Source organism: Pholcus phalangioides, unplaced genomic scaffold (assembly GCF_987345545.1).
Source record: "Pholcus phalangioides strain wild (caught in Gottingen) unplaced genomic scaffold, Ppha-v1.0 ptg000028l_1, whole genome shotgun sequence".
NCBI classification, from domain to species: Eukaryota; Metazoa; Arthropoda; class Arachnida; order Araneae; family Pholcidae; genus Pholcus; species Pholcus phalangioides.
The window spans coordinates 1,888,180-1,906,827 of NW_028301618.1; the positions used below are offsets into that span (position 1 = coordinate 1,888,180).

At 42.5% G+C, this 18,648-nt stretch overlaps 1 protein-coding gene across 4 annotated transcripts in view; it reads right to left on the reverse strand.

Annotated features, from left to right (window-relative positions):
• The window catches only part of HDAC4 (histone deacetylase 4), a 142,121-nt gene that overhangs the window by 52,608 nt on the left and 70,865 nt on the right, over window positions 1-18,648 (reverse strand). For all 4 annotated transcript variants that reach the window (XM_089252238.1, XM_089252237.1, XM_089252240.1 and 1 more), the window contains exons 2-6: window positions 8,514-8,582; window positions 8,178-8,407; window positions 6,078-6,177; window positions 5,859-5,979; window positions 2,988-3,037 (exon numbers count right to left, since the gene is read on the reverse strand). In XM_089252238.1, coding sequence (XP_089108364.1) covers window positions 2,988-3,037; window positions 5,859-5,979; window positions 6,078-6,177; window positions 8,178-8,407; window positions 8,514-8,553 — 541 coding nt within the window. In that variant the 5' untranslated portion in view covers window positions 8,554-8,582. The remainder of the gene's footprint in view (window positions 1-2,987; window positions 3,038-5,858; window positions 5,980-6,077; window positions 6,178-8,177; window positions 8,408-8,513; window positions 8,583-18,648) is intronic.

An 18,648-nucleotide genomic window follows, 5' to 3' on the forward strand; every position in this document is an offset into this window, starting at 1 on the left:
GAACATCGGTGTTGTCCTGCTCCAGGTTTTGCTTCTAATGCCAACTGTTGGGATGGGGGGGGGGGGGGGTCGTGTACTACTCGGCCTGGTTCTCTATGTCGTCGTCCCATCTGCGTTGCCACTCAACAATCATATCACTTTTCAATGTGCCTTTCGCAGCCGACATAGGGAGCTGTATTGGTGGTTTTTCACCTTCCTGTCCACAACTCTCCCAAAATCGAATTATATGGGGGGAAATTGGTCTGTCCAGTAAACTGCAGGACAACCTAAGGAACCTACACAATCAGTCAACTCCCCCCCCCCCCGCACCAACATATCAACCTGGATGCACGCCTACCGGCCCTGAGTTAGATTTCAGTGAGCTTCCTTCTTATGTGTGTGTGTCGGGGGGTTCTATTCAGGTCCATCTCATTATCATGTATCCCGGGACAAAGAGAAGTTCTGAGGCTCCATGCTTAACTGGAAAAGTAACAGCTTAACAGCTTACATATTTGCACACTTACTCGTGAAAATCATAGTACAAGATCTGATCATGTAGGCTTCCTTTGGGCATGAGGCCACATGCGGTCCTCGGATGTTCTAAGGGGCAGGACCGTGTTAACACCAACATACGCCCCACGAGGCAAAGTTGTTTTTCTGGGAGGGGGAACGACCTTCTTAGAAACACCTACTAATTTACATACTCACTGTCGAAAATTTTGACCAGATCTCATTGTCACGAGGCACCTTTCGGCACTTGAAGTCCTCCCGGTTGGGATTATGCGTTAAAACAGCACTGCTCGCGAGCCATCAATGGACTCCCCCCCCCCCTCCCCCAACCTCCGTCAGGTCTCATTCTATTGTACAGTATGATCTTTGCGCTAGTGCGACTTCGAGCACATGTTTGAGTTGCCCTGTGGGTGCTCTTCTTACGGCACAGAAGAGCATGAGCTCGAAACTCATTGGTTGAAGACCCTCTCCCCCCACTGTTGTTGGCTATCAAGACTTTATTTCGAACTGGGTAGCCGAATTCGAAGATATATCCAAATCAATACAGGAATGTGCTCAAGTGGTTCTGGAACCTGAGGGTGCTCGAGCACTCCCAGAATTGATTCACTAATCCGAATTATACAAAAAAAAGCTCAAGCTGATATCCAAGCCGCTTCCGAAGTTTCATGCTGAAATTCTGGTTAAATAGGATCTATAACAGGTATTACTGATTTTTACTAGCATTGTGCTCGCGAGCACCTCACTGCTGATCGAAATACTCAAGGGTGCTCTAAGCTTATGCCCGATTCGTACTCGCCTTCCCATGTAAAATACCTGTATCAATCGTCATTTTTTTAAATTCTGATTTTTAATCTGAGTTGTCCTGTGGGTGCTGATGATGATACACGGTGCTCAAGACACGAAAAGAGTTAGACTCCTCCCCCCCCCTCTCCCACCCTGTTTTGGCTATTCGGAATTGGACAAGATGATTATGTCTTGAGAGAAGAAGTTTTACACTGTCTTCATCTAAGCTACATACGTGTCAACCCATGACCCGCGGGACAAATGTAGCCCTTGGAGTCATCTGATGTGGCCCACGACCTCAAACTGAACATTGTAAAAATGATCAAGTAGCACATTTCCAGATCATTCAAGTGACCCGCGATGCAGTTCCACATCACTTGAAGGATCCGCAGCATATCAGTTCCAATGGGAATGCGATTCATCCATATCCCAGATCACTCAAGCAGCCCCGCGGTAGATTTACAGATCGCTTGAGTGACCTGAGTGTCCCGTGGTGCATTCCTGGATCACTGAAACTACCCACGGCACGCTTATAGATCACCGCAGAGCAGTTTCGAAGCACTCAAGTGGCCCATAGCACATTTATAACATTTACATATCATTTGAAGCAGCCCGCGGCGCGGTTCCAGATCATTTATTTAAGTGGCCCGCGACACGTTTTGAAATCAGTGAAGGTTTCTCCTGAAGGTTGAATACCCTTGATCCAAAGAGAGGGCGTTCAACCTTTAGGAGAGTGAGGGCCACTTCGATGATTTGAAAATGTCCCGCGGCCCCTCCTGGAAGAGTACCGCAGGTTACTTAAGTGATCAATAAATGTGTCGCGGGGTCGCTCAAACGATCTGGGATTGTGCCGTGGGACACTTGAGTAATCTGAAAAATTTGCTATAGGCTTGAGTGATCTACAAATGTGACGCGGATAGATTGAGTGATCTAGAGCTGCACCATGGGTCACTTAAGGGACCTGTAAATGTACCGCGGGACGCTTAAGTAATCTGGAACAGTGTCGCAGGTCACTTAGTGATAAGTAAATGCACCACTTGATCATTTTTACAAAATTAAATTTGAGATCACGGGCCACATCAGATGACTAGGAGGAAGAGCCACATTTCTCAAGCGGGCCATGGGTTCGGCATGTGTGATCTAAAGCGAACCTATGCTGTAGTATTCGAGGCTTCTAACGCCTCCCAGGTTGGAGTAATATGAGCGCTCGAGTGGCAAGGTGCTCGTCTACCACCGTGAAGGTTGCAGTCAGGTGTTTGAACCGGAGTAAGAATATACTATATAGATATATAGCAAAATATTTTTTCTCCCAACGAGCTTGAGGCAACCACCGATAGATGGCCCTCCATTTCCAACCCAACTCGTTAACGGCGTTAAATTGCAATACAGTGATATGGCAAGAGTTAATGTTTAAAGCAACACCTTAATCGTAAAGTAGGTTGGGGGAGGGCAAATACCACCTTCTTTAATTTTTCGAGGGGGAGAGAGAGGGGGGGGTGTTTAGTTAAACTTCTGCAAATTAAATTAATTCAATTAATAATTAATTCCCCCCTCAATTATCCAAAAGTGGAATAATTTCTGATTAACAATGAAATGCACGCAACAACCACACGGTTCTAAGGAAACAAAATAATTCGCGCGCACATGCGATTAGTATCAAAAGGTGTTAAATGGCACAAGATACGATAATAATAGTATCTAATTGCGATATTTACCTGTCTTTCTAAGAGGGAAATCGTCGTCGTACTTCCCGAGGACACTTTGCCTGCAAAAAAATAGTAAAAAAACCAAAATTATATCGATAGAAATGAAATTACGATTACGTCGCAATCGAATTCCCGTTATTTGCCACGCGAACGCCAAAAAACAATTCAGCGCAGAATTTCGCCATTTTGTGTATGAACTCATAAAAGTCAGAACCTAAGGGCCCCTTTCACACGGAACGGATGCGGACGAGAGTCCGGAATCCTCATGCCCTTTCACACGAACATATATTTGCGGGCGTTTCGCCCGCATCGTTAGACCGATTTTGTTTTCACCCAGTGAACGCCGTACGTGAATAACGTGGTTTAATAAAAGCTTCTTTTTTTTCAGTTTAAAAAATTAAAAATTAAAAAAATGAAAAATAAATATTTAAAATAACTAAATATTTATATTTTTTAAAAAGAAAAATTAAAAAATTTTGATTAGATTTAAAAGTTATTGAAGTATTTAGTCAATTAAATATTCGTAATGAACAGAACGGGGCTTGTAATATTGGTCCCGTCAGTGGCCCTTGTTGGCAGGTTTTATTGTATAAAATTGTGAAATACGGACAAAATGCAGTTTTGAAGTTGCTGTAATATCTCCTTCATCTCAGAAGGTAACGGAAGGATAGACGTATGTGGGTCCATCCTATTGATGAACGGGGACCTTCATATGGTGTTTTTAAGAATGTTTACGGCACATAATTAAAAAAATTCCGTGCAAAATAAGCTTTAAAAAGTAGCCAAAGATGCGGACGAATTCGACCCGCATCGTGTGAATAGCTCCGAATAACCTAATGTACAAAAGTTGTATGTGAGTGCCACTCACATACAACGCGCGCGTGTCACATACAATCGTGTCGCTTAAGTGGTTGGCGGCACATTTCTAGATCACTGAAGTTAACTGGAGGTGTGCCGCAGGTCGTTCAAGTGATTTGAGAATGTGTGTGTGGGGTCGCTTAAGTGATCTGGATATGCGCCGTTGGTAGCTTAAATGATCAGGAAATGTTCCCCGAGACACTGAAGTAACCCGGAAGAGTGCCGTGAGCCATATCATATGACTTCGAGGGCCACATTTGATACGCGGGCCATGAGGTAATCATGTTTTAGTCAAATGAGATGCATTATGCATTATTGGACGTCCATGCGACTTGGACCAAGTTTGATTAGGTCAGGGATTATATACAGGGATGCCCTGTATATATTGGCTGACCTATATGCAGGGTATCCCTGTATATTAACTCGATCGCTAAAATAAGAAGGATAATAGCACAGGGCAGCAAATTCGGTGAGGCGGCAAATTTGAGGTACGAATGGACAAAAAAATCAGACTATCAATGGGAGAAGGCAGCAAACCATAAATCAGCCTCTGCCAAGAGATCAAGAGACTAGATCAACAAGCTATCAAAAGCTTTATCTACAGAGTGTGTGTAAGCATGTGAGTGACCAAAAGAATGACCCCTAAGAATGGAAGATCAGGTCAGTGTGCGACCAAGAAAGCGAATTAGAGAGTGCAAGCACGTGAGTCACCAAAATAGTATGCAAGCACGTGAGTCACGAAGACAGCGTGTAAGCACGTGAGTCACCAAAACAGAGTCACGAAGACAGCGTGCAAGCACGTGAGTCACCAAAACAGAGTCACGAAGACAGCGTGCAAGCACGTGAGTCACGAAGACAGCGTGCAAGCACGCGAGTCACCAAAACAGTGTGCAAGCACGCGAGTCAAGCATGTGAATAACCAGAAGTGTGACCTAGAGAATGAGGAACCAGGTCAACGAGCCACCAAAAGAGTGATCACGCGAATGTTCAACATGCATGTGTACGAGTAAAAGAGTGACTTGGAGCAGTGCCGTCTTAACGCCTAGTCGGGGGGGGGTCCAAAAATGAGATCTGGTTGAAATTTTCGAGAGTAAGCATGCAAATTTGTCATGGAGGGCCTTAAAAAACTCTCTTGCCCCAGGGGCCCATGATGCTCTTAAGACGGCCCCGGCTTAGAGATTGAGAGATATTGACGAATGGTAAGGGCAGGATATATATAACCCAGGGCTACAAGTTTGGAGGTGCGGAAGAAGGATGGCAAAATTTGTGATGCCCGTAGGCGGCAAAACCATAAATCCATCTAAGAACGCAAGAAAAAAAAAATTTCAGTGGAAGCTGGGGAGTGACTTTTTTTATTTAACGCATGTAAATATATGAAATTTAAGCCAATCGCGCCAAAAAAAGGTCTTGCACTAACCCCGCTAGTGAAAGAGAAAGAAATATTTACAATATTATCATATTATTACCCGCAGAAAAAGAAAAAGAGACAATATTTTCCCCCCTCTGTAATTGCCTGTCCCTAGAAGTAAGAAATTTCCCTGTCAGTCCTCGTGCTGTGAGCAGGGTTGCCATATTTTGGCGATTCCTGAAGTTATTTAGTGCACGTATTACCCCAAAAAAGTAGATCATTTGATCATTTTTGTCGTGCCACGGTCATTTTCTGCACACGAGGGCTAATTAGACCGGGACCTACAATTTATTGCCGATTCCGAACGGCAGGCTTGTTTTTTATACTCGTCGAGAGGTTGGTGTGCTAACCCCTCGATGCGGAACTCCCTGCGGTAGCAATTTTTGCTGCGGTCATGTCGCCATTTTTGTCGTACCCCTGTGTCAGGAAACCAAAAAAGTAGATTACAACCTTGTGTGTGTGTGGGTTCTACTGCAGAAGTTGTTTGATTTCGCGTGTTCTCTATCACTACCCCCCCCCCCTCCTATTTTGGCACGGTAGAGTTCTAGAGACTTGTATATCTGACATAAATTGAAGCTATTGCTGACAAGTGTAACCATAAAAGTAATCATTACCAATTGTGATAACCGGGTGATGGCTTTGTTGCGCCACTGCCTCCAGCAGCAGCTTCTCTCTGCTTCTTGCTCAAGACGAACTCCTGCAGCCTCTGCTTCACTTCCGAAGACGCGACTGCGCCTAACAATAGAGAAATAATATAATCGCAAATTTTCCATTGTTTAAACAAATGCTACAATAATGATTGTTGATCGCGTTGCGCAACAAAACATACGTACTTTGCTCGTGCTTCTCTTTCTTCTTCAACTGTTCCAGCCTCTCTTGGTCGCGAGTTTCTTTCCTCTCTTCTTCGATCTTTCTCTGTTGCTCCAGATATTCCTGCATTGTTACGCAACAATGTGAGTGGCGTGCGTTACATGCATAGATATACATACCAGATTACGTATGAGAATGATATATCAAATATAACAACAAGACAATAACACAATTCACACACCGAATTCTTGTATTACAGACAGAATTTGACAAGATAGAGGAGTCAACAATACTGACGCAGGTATTGTTGAAATTTTTAAAACAATACAAAGTAAATGTTTGATTCGATATAGATAACGGGTTTTAGATTACAATTTTCAACCTCAACAGTGGTTTTCATATTTATCGATGGTATCCAATAGGTGACTGACTCCAATTATGGTACCCGATTCCAACAATGTATATCCTACCAATATTTAATGGTTTTCTTGTGATGATGGGACCGAATTTCAAGTATGGATATCTGATTCCAACAATGGTTTTCGCATTAATTAATTTAATCCAAATTTAACACAGATGGACTGACTTCAACAACAGCATTCGATTTCAACAATGGAATACTACAGCAGTGGAGGTTATTGCAACAGTGGTTTTGAATACTATGATACGACCTGGTTTCGTGGACAGATATCTGACTTTAACAATGCTTTCTAATCTCAATGATAAAATTCTAGTTTGACATTAAGAAGTAACCAACTTCAGTGAAGAGAATCGATTTCACCAATGAATTTCTTATTCTAAAACAATAGCTTCAAATTGTTTGTTCCAAATTTAACAAGAGGACGATCGACTTTAATATTGGCATTCGATTTCAACAATGAATTGTCACAAAAATGGGTTTTCGAATCATATGATAAGACCCAATTTCAACAATGGATAATCTGATCCCAACAATATTTTTAAATTCAATGATGAAATTCAATTCTAACAATAAGTATGATGAAACCAAATTTTAAAAATGTATGTCAGATTTTTAACTATTAGTCAAAAATGTGACAAGAACCGAATTTCAACAATGGCTTTCTAATCAGGTGACAGAATCCGAATTCTAAGTCGACTCTGGTGTAAGACCTCATAGGACCAAATTTCAACAATGATAATTTCAAAGTTTGATAACGTTTATTGAATTCAATGATAAAGCGTAAGTTCAACAATGCGTGGGTGAATTCGGTGGATGGGAAACCAATATCAACAATGGCTTTCAAATTAGATTGATTTCAAATTCAGTTATATAAATCTACTTCAACTTGAATACAGTATATAATACGACCGAATTTCAACAATGAATATCCAACAATGGGACTCACTCTCATTTCAAAACAATGGTTTCCGACTCGATCATCTTTAACAATAACTTCGTGAATTGTGTTGCAAGAACCGGGACAGAAAATTTTAAACAATGCCAATCATCAGTAATGATTTTTAACAATGTCTCCACCTAGCTAAATGGTCAAACAGCCATTATGTAATTGCAGTTGTTTACAAAAGAGTAAAATAAAAGTAATCAATAATCCTAGTCTCAAAATAGATAACCGACTTCAATAATGGGACCTGATTTCAACAATTAACATTGTTGGACCTAAGCTCAACAATATATAATGTGGCCTGTGTTCAATAGTATGTAATAGGGAAGGTCCAATTTCAACAATAAGTAATGGGGCTCAATTTCAACGAATAACACTCCACAGCAACAACGTTTATGCGATTAGATGATTAAGCACAAATTCAACAATAGGTAATGTGGCCATGTTCAACAATACGTGATGGGGATCCAATTTCAACAATAGGTAATGGGGATCCAATTTCAACAATAGGTAATGGGATTCGAATTTCGACAATGATCATCGACTCGAGCATTTTGAGCAATGTTTTCATGAATCGTGCTGTAAGATAACCGAAACAGACATTTTCTTAACTATGTATCTGTGATGATTTTCAACAATGTCCCCACCTTACCCAATGTTCAACAGTCATTCTGTTCATTGCAACCGTTTGGAAAAGAACACAAAGACATTCGTTATAACGGAGATAATGCACTTTTTAATGAACGTGCGAATGGTCACCTTGATGCGTTCCTGCAACTGTTTCTGGTGCTGTTCGGCCAACTGCTGCTGCTGTTGCTGGAAATGCTGAACCAGCAGCTGCTGTTGGATGTGTTGCTGTTGCTTTAGCTGCAGCAGCTGGTGCTGGAATTGCAGATGCTGGTCCCGGAGCGAGGTCGTCGCTGAGGTGATGCAGGAGTCCACCGACAGGGTCGGTGTCGAACCGAACGACACACCGGACGTCACGCCGACTGCGAACGGGAGAAAAAGACAAGGCACCAAATTAATGTCCACGTTCGAAATCAACATGCCAACATGGACTGATCGGCAAACAATAACGGTGGCAAACAGACTCACCTTTCCGCTGCAGGTGACTGAAATGGTTGTTGATCTCCATCGTGTGTTTCTGTCCCAGGCTCAGACCCTCTGAAAAAAAAAAAATCAATATAAGAAAAATCGCAACCAAATGCCCATCAAAACTTGCCAAATTTTAACAATGGCCATCAGAAACGAAGACGAAAATAAAACGCATAGTCATTGCTCTTCATTTTGACAGGGAAGTAAGTATTCATTATTGTTTTGGCTTCGGTGCCAAAAAAAGTTAATTTGGAATTCGAGAGTCGATTAGAATGCTGAAACACGTCTTATTGGCAAGAATGGAAATCGCATACGCCAAATAAATGACTCTCCATTGGGTGTCTTTTTTTTTTCTTTTTGAAGTGAGGAGTCCAAGATATAAATAACGAAAAAGATGCCAAAATAAAGCTTTCGAAATATTTCCTTGCGCGTTAGTCTCATTGCCAAATTTGGCGAAGTTTGTGTAGATAATCGCTTCTGTGGCGATAGGCCAGGGCTGTGGGTGTTAGTAAGTTCCAGAAGATGGGTCATAGGAGTTCTAGACGCAAATTAACAACTTGCTTGGGATTTTTTTTTTTTTTTTTTGGTGCTGAAGAGTCCAAATTTTCAGAAACCAAAATCCATCGCAAAGATATATCGAAATAGCTTTTTCCGTGTTTGTCTCGTCGCCAAACTTGGCATAGCAGATTGATCGTGCCAGTTAAGGACGCTAAATAGACAACTCGTTTGCTGTTTTTTGGTGCTGAAAATCCAAATTTTAAGAAACTAAAATTCGTCACAAATAAATCGAAACATCTTTTCGTCGCCTAACTTGATATAGTAAATGGATCGAGCCGGTTGGGGACGCCAAATGTATAGCTTGTTTAGCTTTTTTGGAGCTGGGGGGGGGGGGGGTCACAAACGATAACGTCGTAAAGTGTTGTCATTGTCTTCCAAAGTCCCTTTTCCGCCCGTCTTCGTTAATCTCTGCCAAATTTAGCACGATTCCGGTCAATTGGTAAAGCTATTTTTAGCTAGGGACATGAAATGATGTCCCCCGTCATCACAAAAACAAGAGTCAAAATTTAGACTTCGTGCCCAAATTTAGTGCAGTTTCCGTCGATGTTGAACTATAAATGCACAATTTATTCTTTGAAGCTGAGTCCGAATTATCAAAAACAAGGGAGGCCACAAATCTTTCGAAATCCCTCCGCTTTCTAAATCTTCTTTAGCCTCCTCGCCAAATTTAGTGCAGTTCCAGTTGTGTATCGACAAACTGGGAGATATGAACGCCAAATGGATAACTCGTTTTCGACGATGGTATTTTGTTTTTCATAAAAAGGCCGACTGTCCCGTCAATACTATAAAAAAGTAACGCAGGCGCGGTTCCAGGACGATGTGTCGGGAGAGACGAATTGTGTAAGTTCCTTGGATCATCCCGTATTATATGGGACAGAAAATTGTAACATACTATTCGGCTGTTGGAAAGGGCGATCGTTCTTATCCTCCCCCCCCCCCCCCTCTGGATTCGCACCTGTGCGAAGGAAGACAACTTCAGGTGCGAATAGAGTGCAGGCACACATTTCTCCAGCTTCAAATGGAGTGAAGGTAGACATCTTCGATGGCAAATGAAGCGGAGGCAGGCATCTTCAGATTCCAATGAAGTTAAAGCAGGCATCTCCCGCTGCAAATGGAGTGAATGCAGACATCAGTGTTGGAGAAGTGACTTATTGTGTAAGTGTGTGCATTGCGTCATCCCTTATTTTAAGGGGACAGACAAATTTCCCCCCCCCCCATATTATACAGCTCTTCGTAGGGGCGATCGCAACCATTGCCTCTTCCTCAGGATTCACGCCTGAAATAGCGTAGGCATAAATTTGATTTCAAAAATTCATTTCTGGCGTGTCTACTCGCCAAATTTGGCGCGGTTCGTGGACAGAGCTACAGATTAGCTAGCCATACAACGTCAATTTGATTCGCGGTCTGACGTATATTCCAACAGTGCGGGTTTCAATTTCCAACTAGCTTCAATGGCTGTCCCAAGACGTTAGCCTAACATTAACAAACAGGAATTATTAACAAAAAATTAAATTAAAAAGAAAACGTGATACGGGGACCTAAAATCTTAAAGCAAGTGCATCAAACGGAAAGAAAAGAACGCAAGACAGAAATGCCACAAATCATTTCCAAACAGAGAGAAATAGAGATAACCCACGTGTACATGATAATAACAATTACAGCCCCAAGAAGGAGCTTAAATTATTTGTTATTATTATTGTTGTTATCATTATCGTGTTCGCATGAAACAAGGAAATATGTCTTCCTCTACGCCACTGCTATGTTTGTTTTGTTAGGTTCTTTTTTCTTTTCCCCCAACAGTTAGATAAGAACGCCTTTCATAATTATCAGTTGTTGGTTTTCGTAGATAACGTACGGTTTTTGGGGGGGGGGAAGTTCCGCTTTTAACACGAGAGAGAGCGCGACCGATAACAAGACGTAAGAAGGCGTCCACGTGAGGATTGTTTCCTCTGGGTACCTTGGCACTTGCTAAAAAATGTCGCATGTACTTCTTTGTCCATATCAGGCGCAGATCCAGGACAATGTGACAGGAGGGGCGAAATGTGAAGTTATTTTGATCGTCCCGCATTTCAAGGGACACATAAATTTTCCCCATATTCTTCGGCTATTGGGGAGGTGATCGTTCCTATCACCCCTCCCCCACCCCCAATACCGTCTGAATTCAGGCCTAACTGAAGGCAGACATCTTCAGCTACGAATGAAGCAGGAAAAAATGAAGCGGAGCAGCTTCAGAAGAGGCATCATAACATTCGAATGGACCGAAAGGCAAACATCTTTAGCTGTGAATGGAGTGGAGGCAAGCACCTTCAGCTGAGAATGAAGCGGAAGCAGACATTATCAGATTCGAATGGGCCGAAGGCAGACATCATCAGATTCGAATGTACTGAAGGTAGATACCAGCTGCGAATGAAGCAGAGCCAGATAACTTCAGATTTGAGTAGAGCGAGGGCAGACATCTTCAGCTACGAATGCAGCAGGAAAGAATGAAGCGGAGCAGCTTCCAGAAGAGACATCACCACATTCGAATGGACCGAAAGGCATTAGCTGTGAACGGGGTGGAGGCAAGCATCTTCAGCAGCGATTAAGCCAAGGTAGATATCATCGAATGCGAATAAGCCAAGGTAGATATAATCGAATGCGAATAAGCCAAGGTAGATTATCTTCAGCTGCGAATGAAGCCTAAATAGACATCTTCAGCTACGAATGGAATGGAGGCAGGTATCTTCAGCTGCGAAAAGAGCGGACGCAGTCTTTTCTCTCTCTCTCTCTCTCTCACACTCACACACACACACACACATTGTGTATGTGCATCGGATCATCCCGTACTTTACAGGACAGAAAACATTTCCCCCTATGCATCATACGGCTCTTGGTTGGGGCGATCGCCCCTATCACCCCCCCCCTCCCGCGCCTCTGGATCCACGCTTGGTTCATATAGTGACACAAGAGAGAGAGAGTACTGCACAAAATTAGTATTAACATATTTTTTTTAAAGTTGCAAATCATTTGCAGTTTTTTATCGTACAGGAGTTGATCGAAAACACTGGATGTTGTGAGTGCAAGCATAGGGTTCACGTGACCGAAAATTTCAGAACGATTTTCCCTGTATTTTTCTAGAAATTCGAGGAAGTGTCTAAACTCCAAAAGTGACGTAGACTTTGCTATTGCATTTGCTTTTACAATTACAAAATAGATCGATGAGTCGCTAAGTTGATCATGTTGTTGATTTTGGGTCGTGGTGAAAAAAAAAAAGTTAAGACCCCCGTGGGCTAGCCACTCGCTATAAAAACTTCGGGACTTCATTTTCAGCTTAACCGAGACTTTCTCCCAAAATCTCACTGACCTAGTTCCCAGGGTAAAAAAAAAAAGGAGTGGGGGGAGATAAAAAAAAGAGTCCATCATCTCTTACAAATACCATCCACGCCAACCAGCGATCGTGATGTCGTGTCTCTGGTGTCATGTTCGATCCACCGCCCGAGAGAAGAAGGAAAAGAAAAAAAAAAAAGACGCTTGGCAATCATTTTCAACTCTAACCTTTTCAGATCCATTCATTCTCCTCCAGCTTCAAAAGACTTTAGAGATTCCAAGAATAAGAAGAAGTGGACTCAACTGAACGGTGTGTGTGTCGTTCGTCATCTCACCCCTGACATTAAAAAAACGACCGAATAATAAAAGAAAAATATATATTAACTAAAAAGAAACCATTGTCAAAAAAAAAAGAATGAAATGGCTAATAATAGGAATCGGACACGCAACGAGCGAGAGAAGAAACGGCTCAATCACGGAGGGTCGGTCTTCCCATTCGAAAGCGAAATGCCTTTCTTTTTGGAAAAATATATCGATTTTTTTTATTTATAAATAAGGATTAAAAGACTTTTCTCTCATCTCAAATAAGATGTACACGTTTGTTTCCAAAAAATTAGAACGTAGCTGAAATTCACGAGCGCGGTTCACGAAATGCTGGAAAGCCGAAATTTTCACAGTGCGGCAGTATAATTTGCATCTCTTATCTTCTAAGAGGTTCTTCTTGAGCATATCGGTGGCAAAAAAAAATTGCATAAAATGGATTGAATGCTTCTTACAATGCCAAATTATTTTTTCCCTCTTTGTTTTAAAGCATTATAACATCACGAAAGTATAGAGAAAGAGACAGGCGGCCTTTTTCTCAGCCAATGTATCGAGGAAACGAATATTTTCTGGATATTATGCCGAGGTGAACTCGGAAAGGAAAGTGTGCGTGAAATAAGGAAGGCAGGGTCGTGTCTTCAGTGGTGTAGATGGTAGCATGCTTGCCCGGTTTGCAGGAGGGTCTGGGTCCGTGTCCTGGTTGAAACCAGATTGTTTTTCTTTTCCCGTTCACCTCGGCTTAAATATCCAGAAAATAAATTTCTTTCCTTGATCACGAAAGTCGTTTCAAAAAATTAGAGCATTTCACTTAGAACGGAATATTTTCGGGCAAATTTACATAAACTTGATCGAATGAGTGCTATGTCTTTCCTGGTTATGTATGTAAACCATACATGTTCAACCACCCATGGCCCCGTGGGACAAATGTGGCGCTCGAAGTCATCCGATATGGCCAGCCGACCTCAAAAATGAACTAAGCACATATCCAGATTCCTTTAATGACCAGCGGCGCATTCCCAGACCACTCAAGTGACCCGCAACACATTCACAAATAACCAACAAAACATTCCCAGACCGCTTGTGTGGCCCACGACACGATTTAAAATCAATGAAGTGGCCCACGACACGATTTAAAATCAATGAAGTGGCCCGCACTCTTCAAAAAGGTTGAGTACCTTTGATGTACACCATCATAAAATTACTGGTAGAAAAACGGAACATTACTGCAAACGCAAAATAACATGTGCATTCGCTTGGACAGTATGAGAAAACGCGTGCTGATATCGTACGAACACATTGTACTGCGGCCATCTTTGGCCTTGACCAAGAATTTTATGCATCAAGACATTGAATTGATAAGTCTCCAGCAATTGTGGACCTACAACAGGAATTCAACCATAGTCACTATTGTAGAGCCAATAGCAGATGGTTCACAAATCATAAGCTTTTTCACGTGAAAACGTCATTAAAATCGATGTAGGGGTGTCGGGGAAGCAATCGTGCCCAAATAAGCGCCAGTTTCTGTCGAAGTAATTTCAAACTTCAATAACTCGGCAAAAAAATAGACGTAGAGCCACCATCTTGGTCTCGTTTTAAAGGAAAAAGATGAAAGTTTGTGTTGGTATTGCTGCGTCATTCGTGGTAGTCGGACATCACGATCTGCGCACGCGCAAAGCGAATCCACGATTTTCGACTTTTCGGATTCACGGCAAGTGTCCATAACGGGATCACATCTCAGAGACTAATTATTCGATCCGAGAACCAAGTGCCGTTATAAAGAAAAGTGTATGTGTTACAGACTTTAAATATTAAATGAGTTGCACCTTAAAAACTTAATACGATACAAGGCTGTAAATTTGAAAAAGTTTCAAAATTTTCGGATTTTCTCAAAATGTCGCGATACATGAAGGCAAAGCACGATCTACAAAAATCGAGCACGAACGCGTAGAGCACGAAAGATAATGACGCCGAAAATGCCCGGCCAACGCATAGTACTGTAGCGAATATACAGGGTGATGCCTCAAGTCCTTCGGCCGCCGTAATTACTGGCAGACCGTTGATCTCCACAGGTATGCTTCCAACCGCTATGGTGGTCGAGTGGTCATAGTGACGGACCCCACCGTCGGCTGAAATTGGTTTTCTGTGGTTCCCAACTTCAAGGCGCGAATGCGAGCCGATCTCCCCGTTAAAAAGTCTCGCCACAGAGAGCAACAGACCTACAAACAGCACCAATGTAATTCAATCACAACACATCACTCACTTTCCTTCTGAAATATAGATGACAGCACTAAAAAATCAAACACAACACTACATATGCACTCAGACCGTTAGGTACACACACAGGTACAACTCACTGGGTAGTAAATCGCCCATAAATGGTGATAGACCTGAGTTGTGCTCGGTTTGAGAGAAAGAAAAAGAAAAAAGAAGGTGTATACTTCCAATTAGAAAAAGTATCCAATTCCAGCCCCGTCATTCATATTGCGGGAGGGTTATTAAAATTAAAATAATACCTTTTCTATTTGGCTACTCTGTCTCTCCTGAATACAAATACAAATACAACGCCACAACAGGCAAATTGCCCAACGAGGTGGCTGACTTAAGAACATCATGGATCCCCGAGCCCCTACCTACTACTCCTACACCACACATGAACCCCCCCCCCCCAACGAATCGGTACATGCGGGAATGTGCGTGTACGTGTAGTGCAACCTGACGTAAAGTTTGTTTCTGTGTAATGTTTTTTATGTGTAGTGCTACCATCTGCCACCAGTTTTTCTAACTATGAGTGAAGTGTTATGATTGAATGATTTATCGTTGTAGGACTGTTGCTCTCTGTGGCGAGACTTTTGAACGGGGAGATCGGCTCGCATTTGCGCCTTGAAGTTGGGAACCACAGAAAACCAACTTCAGCCGACCACCACTGTGGGGTTCGAACCCGGATCCTTGCATCGCGAGTCCGTCACTATAACCACTCGACCACCACAGCGGCAACAAAAAAAAAAATCCACGTCTCTAAGTGTAATATATTAGCTAAGATATTTTTCAATTCAAAATGAGGAAAAGAACGGCATAGCGAGCTTATCCGTTAGTTCATGCCGTTCTTTCCCGTCATTTCCAGTGATTATATACTACACTGCTGGCCACGGTAAATGCAACACCCTGAAGGAAGCATGCAAATAATATGAAATTTACAACATGCATTAGCGGAGGTGAGATATGCAAATGATTAGAATTTCAGCGCAGACGCACATCACGCGCGCCTGTGGCGCCACTTCAAAGCGCTATTTAAGGCTTGGAGATTTCGACGATTTGAAGTACGGCAATTGTGTTTTTCTTGTGGTTTTTTCAAAAAAACGATCAATTATGCCTCGTAGAAAACAGCGATCATCTTTTGATCAAGTATCCGAGTTCGACAGAGGAAGGATAGTGGCCTACCGAGATTGTGGATTATCTTTCAGGGAAATCGGTAGTCGTGTTGGACGAAACCAAACAACTGTAATGCGGATATGTGATCGTTGGATGCAGGAGGGTACGACGGACCGACGTGTTCGATCGCATCCACCTCAGTGCACCACTTCACGTGATGACAGGCGTATTGTGCGTATGGCAGTGACGGATCGCTCAGCCCCATCACGAACCATAGCACAGCACATTCAGTCTGCTGTACCGCATCATCCAGTGTCTGCACGTACCATTCGACGCCGTTTACAGCAGAGTGGTCAGTCAGCAAGACGTCCATTGCTTCGTCTACCCTTGACGCAGAACCACAGACGTCTCCGCCGCCAATGGTGCGATGAAAGAAGGATGTGGACGGTACAATGGAATGAAATTTTCTTTACTGACGAGTCACGCTTCTGTCTGCAACACCACGATGGTCGGATTCGAGTCTGGAGACACCGTGGAGAGAGGATGCTGAACAGCTGCGTTATGCACCGCCACACTGGTCCTGCACCGGGTATTATGGTATGGGGCGGTATTGGATATCACTCTCGCACTCCTCTAGTACGCATTGCCGGTACTTTAAAGAGCCAGCGCTACATCTCCGAGGTGTTGGAGCCAGTTGTCCTTCCTTACCTTCAGGGCTTGCCCACAGCCATATTTCAACAGGATAATGCGCGACCACACGTGTCACGCATTGTCCAAAGGTTCTTCGTCAATCGCCAGATTGAATTGCTTCCCTGGCCAGCTCGCTCTCCGGATCTTTCGCCGATAGAAAACATGTGGTCCATGGTTGCTCAACGATTGACCCAGATTACATCCCCAGCTGCCACACCAGATCAATTTTGGCAACGCGTGGAAGCTGCTTGGTCTGCTGTACCCCAAGAATACATCCAAAGTCTCTTTGAATCAATGCCGAGGCGTGTGGCGGCGGTGATCTCCAACAATGGCGGCTACTCTGGCTACTGATTTTGGCAGGAACCACACTTCACAGAAGTCTATAAATTTAATCATTTGATGCTTGGTCAACATGTTATCTACAAAATAAATATTGTTGCGATATCTCTTGTCTTTCTTGGTGTTGCAATTTGGGTGGCCAGCAGTGTATATCTCAACGAATGTCGATTGCACTCAAAACTTTTTCTTGCCACTTCGGATGAAGCGGGGCGACATCTATTTAATTGTTTTTTTACCGGACAGGGTATCAATATAGAAAGTTAATTTTTCGGTTTTTTTTTTGTTTTGTATTAATAACTGTACAACCCTTGCATTATGAATGACGTATCTGAAATCAACGTGGTATTTGGATACTTTTTTTTCTAATTGGAAGTATGTCTCTAGGAACAACGGTCAGCCAGTAATTTGCGGTCAAGGGACTTAAGACATGCAAAGTAAACGTGCTCGGACAACTAAGGCGACATCTAGAGAGCCTGGGTCAAGTATAGATGTGAATCATTTCTTTTTTTTACATTGCTGACGTATATAAACATAAGCTAAGATCCCCCATAGCAGCATTTTATAGTAGGGAAATTTTAATATAAATTTACTGTACAAGCACGAGTGGGACGTTTCCACGAAAATAACTACGGCACTGCCTATTCCTTTTTTTTAGCACGACTCCGCAATCTCTTGATAAGATCAACACATCAGGTATCACGAAACCACCGAAGTATCGATGATGTTTGATGGACGTTGGCAAATTCTTGATCCGAAATGCGTTTTACATCTTCAAATGAAGTAAGTCTTCAGCTGCTGGAGTATAAAAAAAAAAAGAGGCCAATGAACTAAAGACTTCTCGGGTCATGCAGGTGTACATTAGACTCTACACTTTCTCATTTCAGAAAAGTTGAAGACTTGCATGAAGAGATGGAAATTTCATTAGCAGTAACAAGATTTTGCCTACTATGTGAATTGCTGCAGCATCGATACAGCTTCTTAGACATGGCCGAAATCTTGATGGTGAAAGAAATTTCCATCTCCATGCAGGTCTTCATACGGCTTCTTCAACCTTTATCAAGAGATCGTGGAGTCGTGCTTAAAAAAAAGGCCGATCAATTGGCGATCAAACTGGCTGCTATCGGCTCCGCAATAGCGACGATGAGATTCACACGGTTGAGTTCAAATCCAAATTTGAATTTTTATCAATTAAAGGTTTCCTTCAATTCTAAAGTTATTTCTTACACCAATAATTATGTATTTTCATTTATATTCCTGGGTTTTATTCAATTCTGAATGATTTTTTTTTTTTCCTCACTAATTCTGGACATCTCTCATTATTTCTGAACGTATTTCTTTCATTAACTTCAGCTAAAAACGATGGAATCGTAGGTTCTTGTCGGTCCGTAATGGGTCTTTTTATAACAACGGGACAAACAACCATTAGCTCTCGTCTTGTCGGACCGGTATGGTTCACCACGGCCGCAACAAGGTGCTTGGTCACCCGGGGCAAGCGCGCATTTTGACGCCCTTTTGTAAAGTTGAAGGAGAGGTTTCAGAATGAAATTTGCGC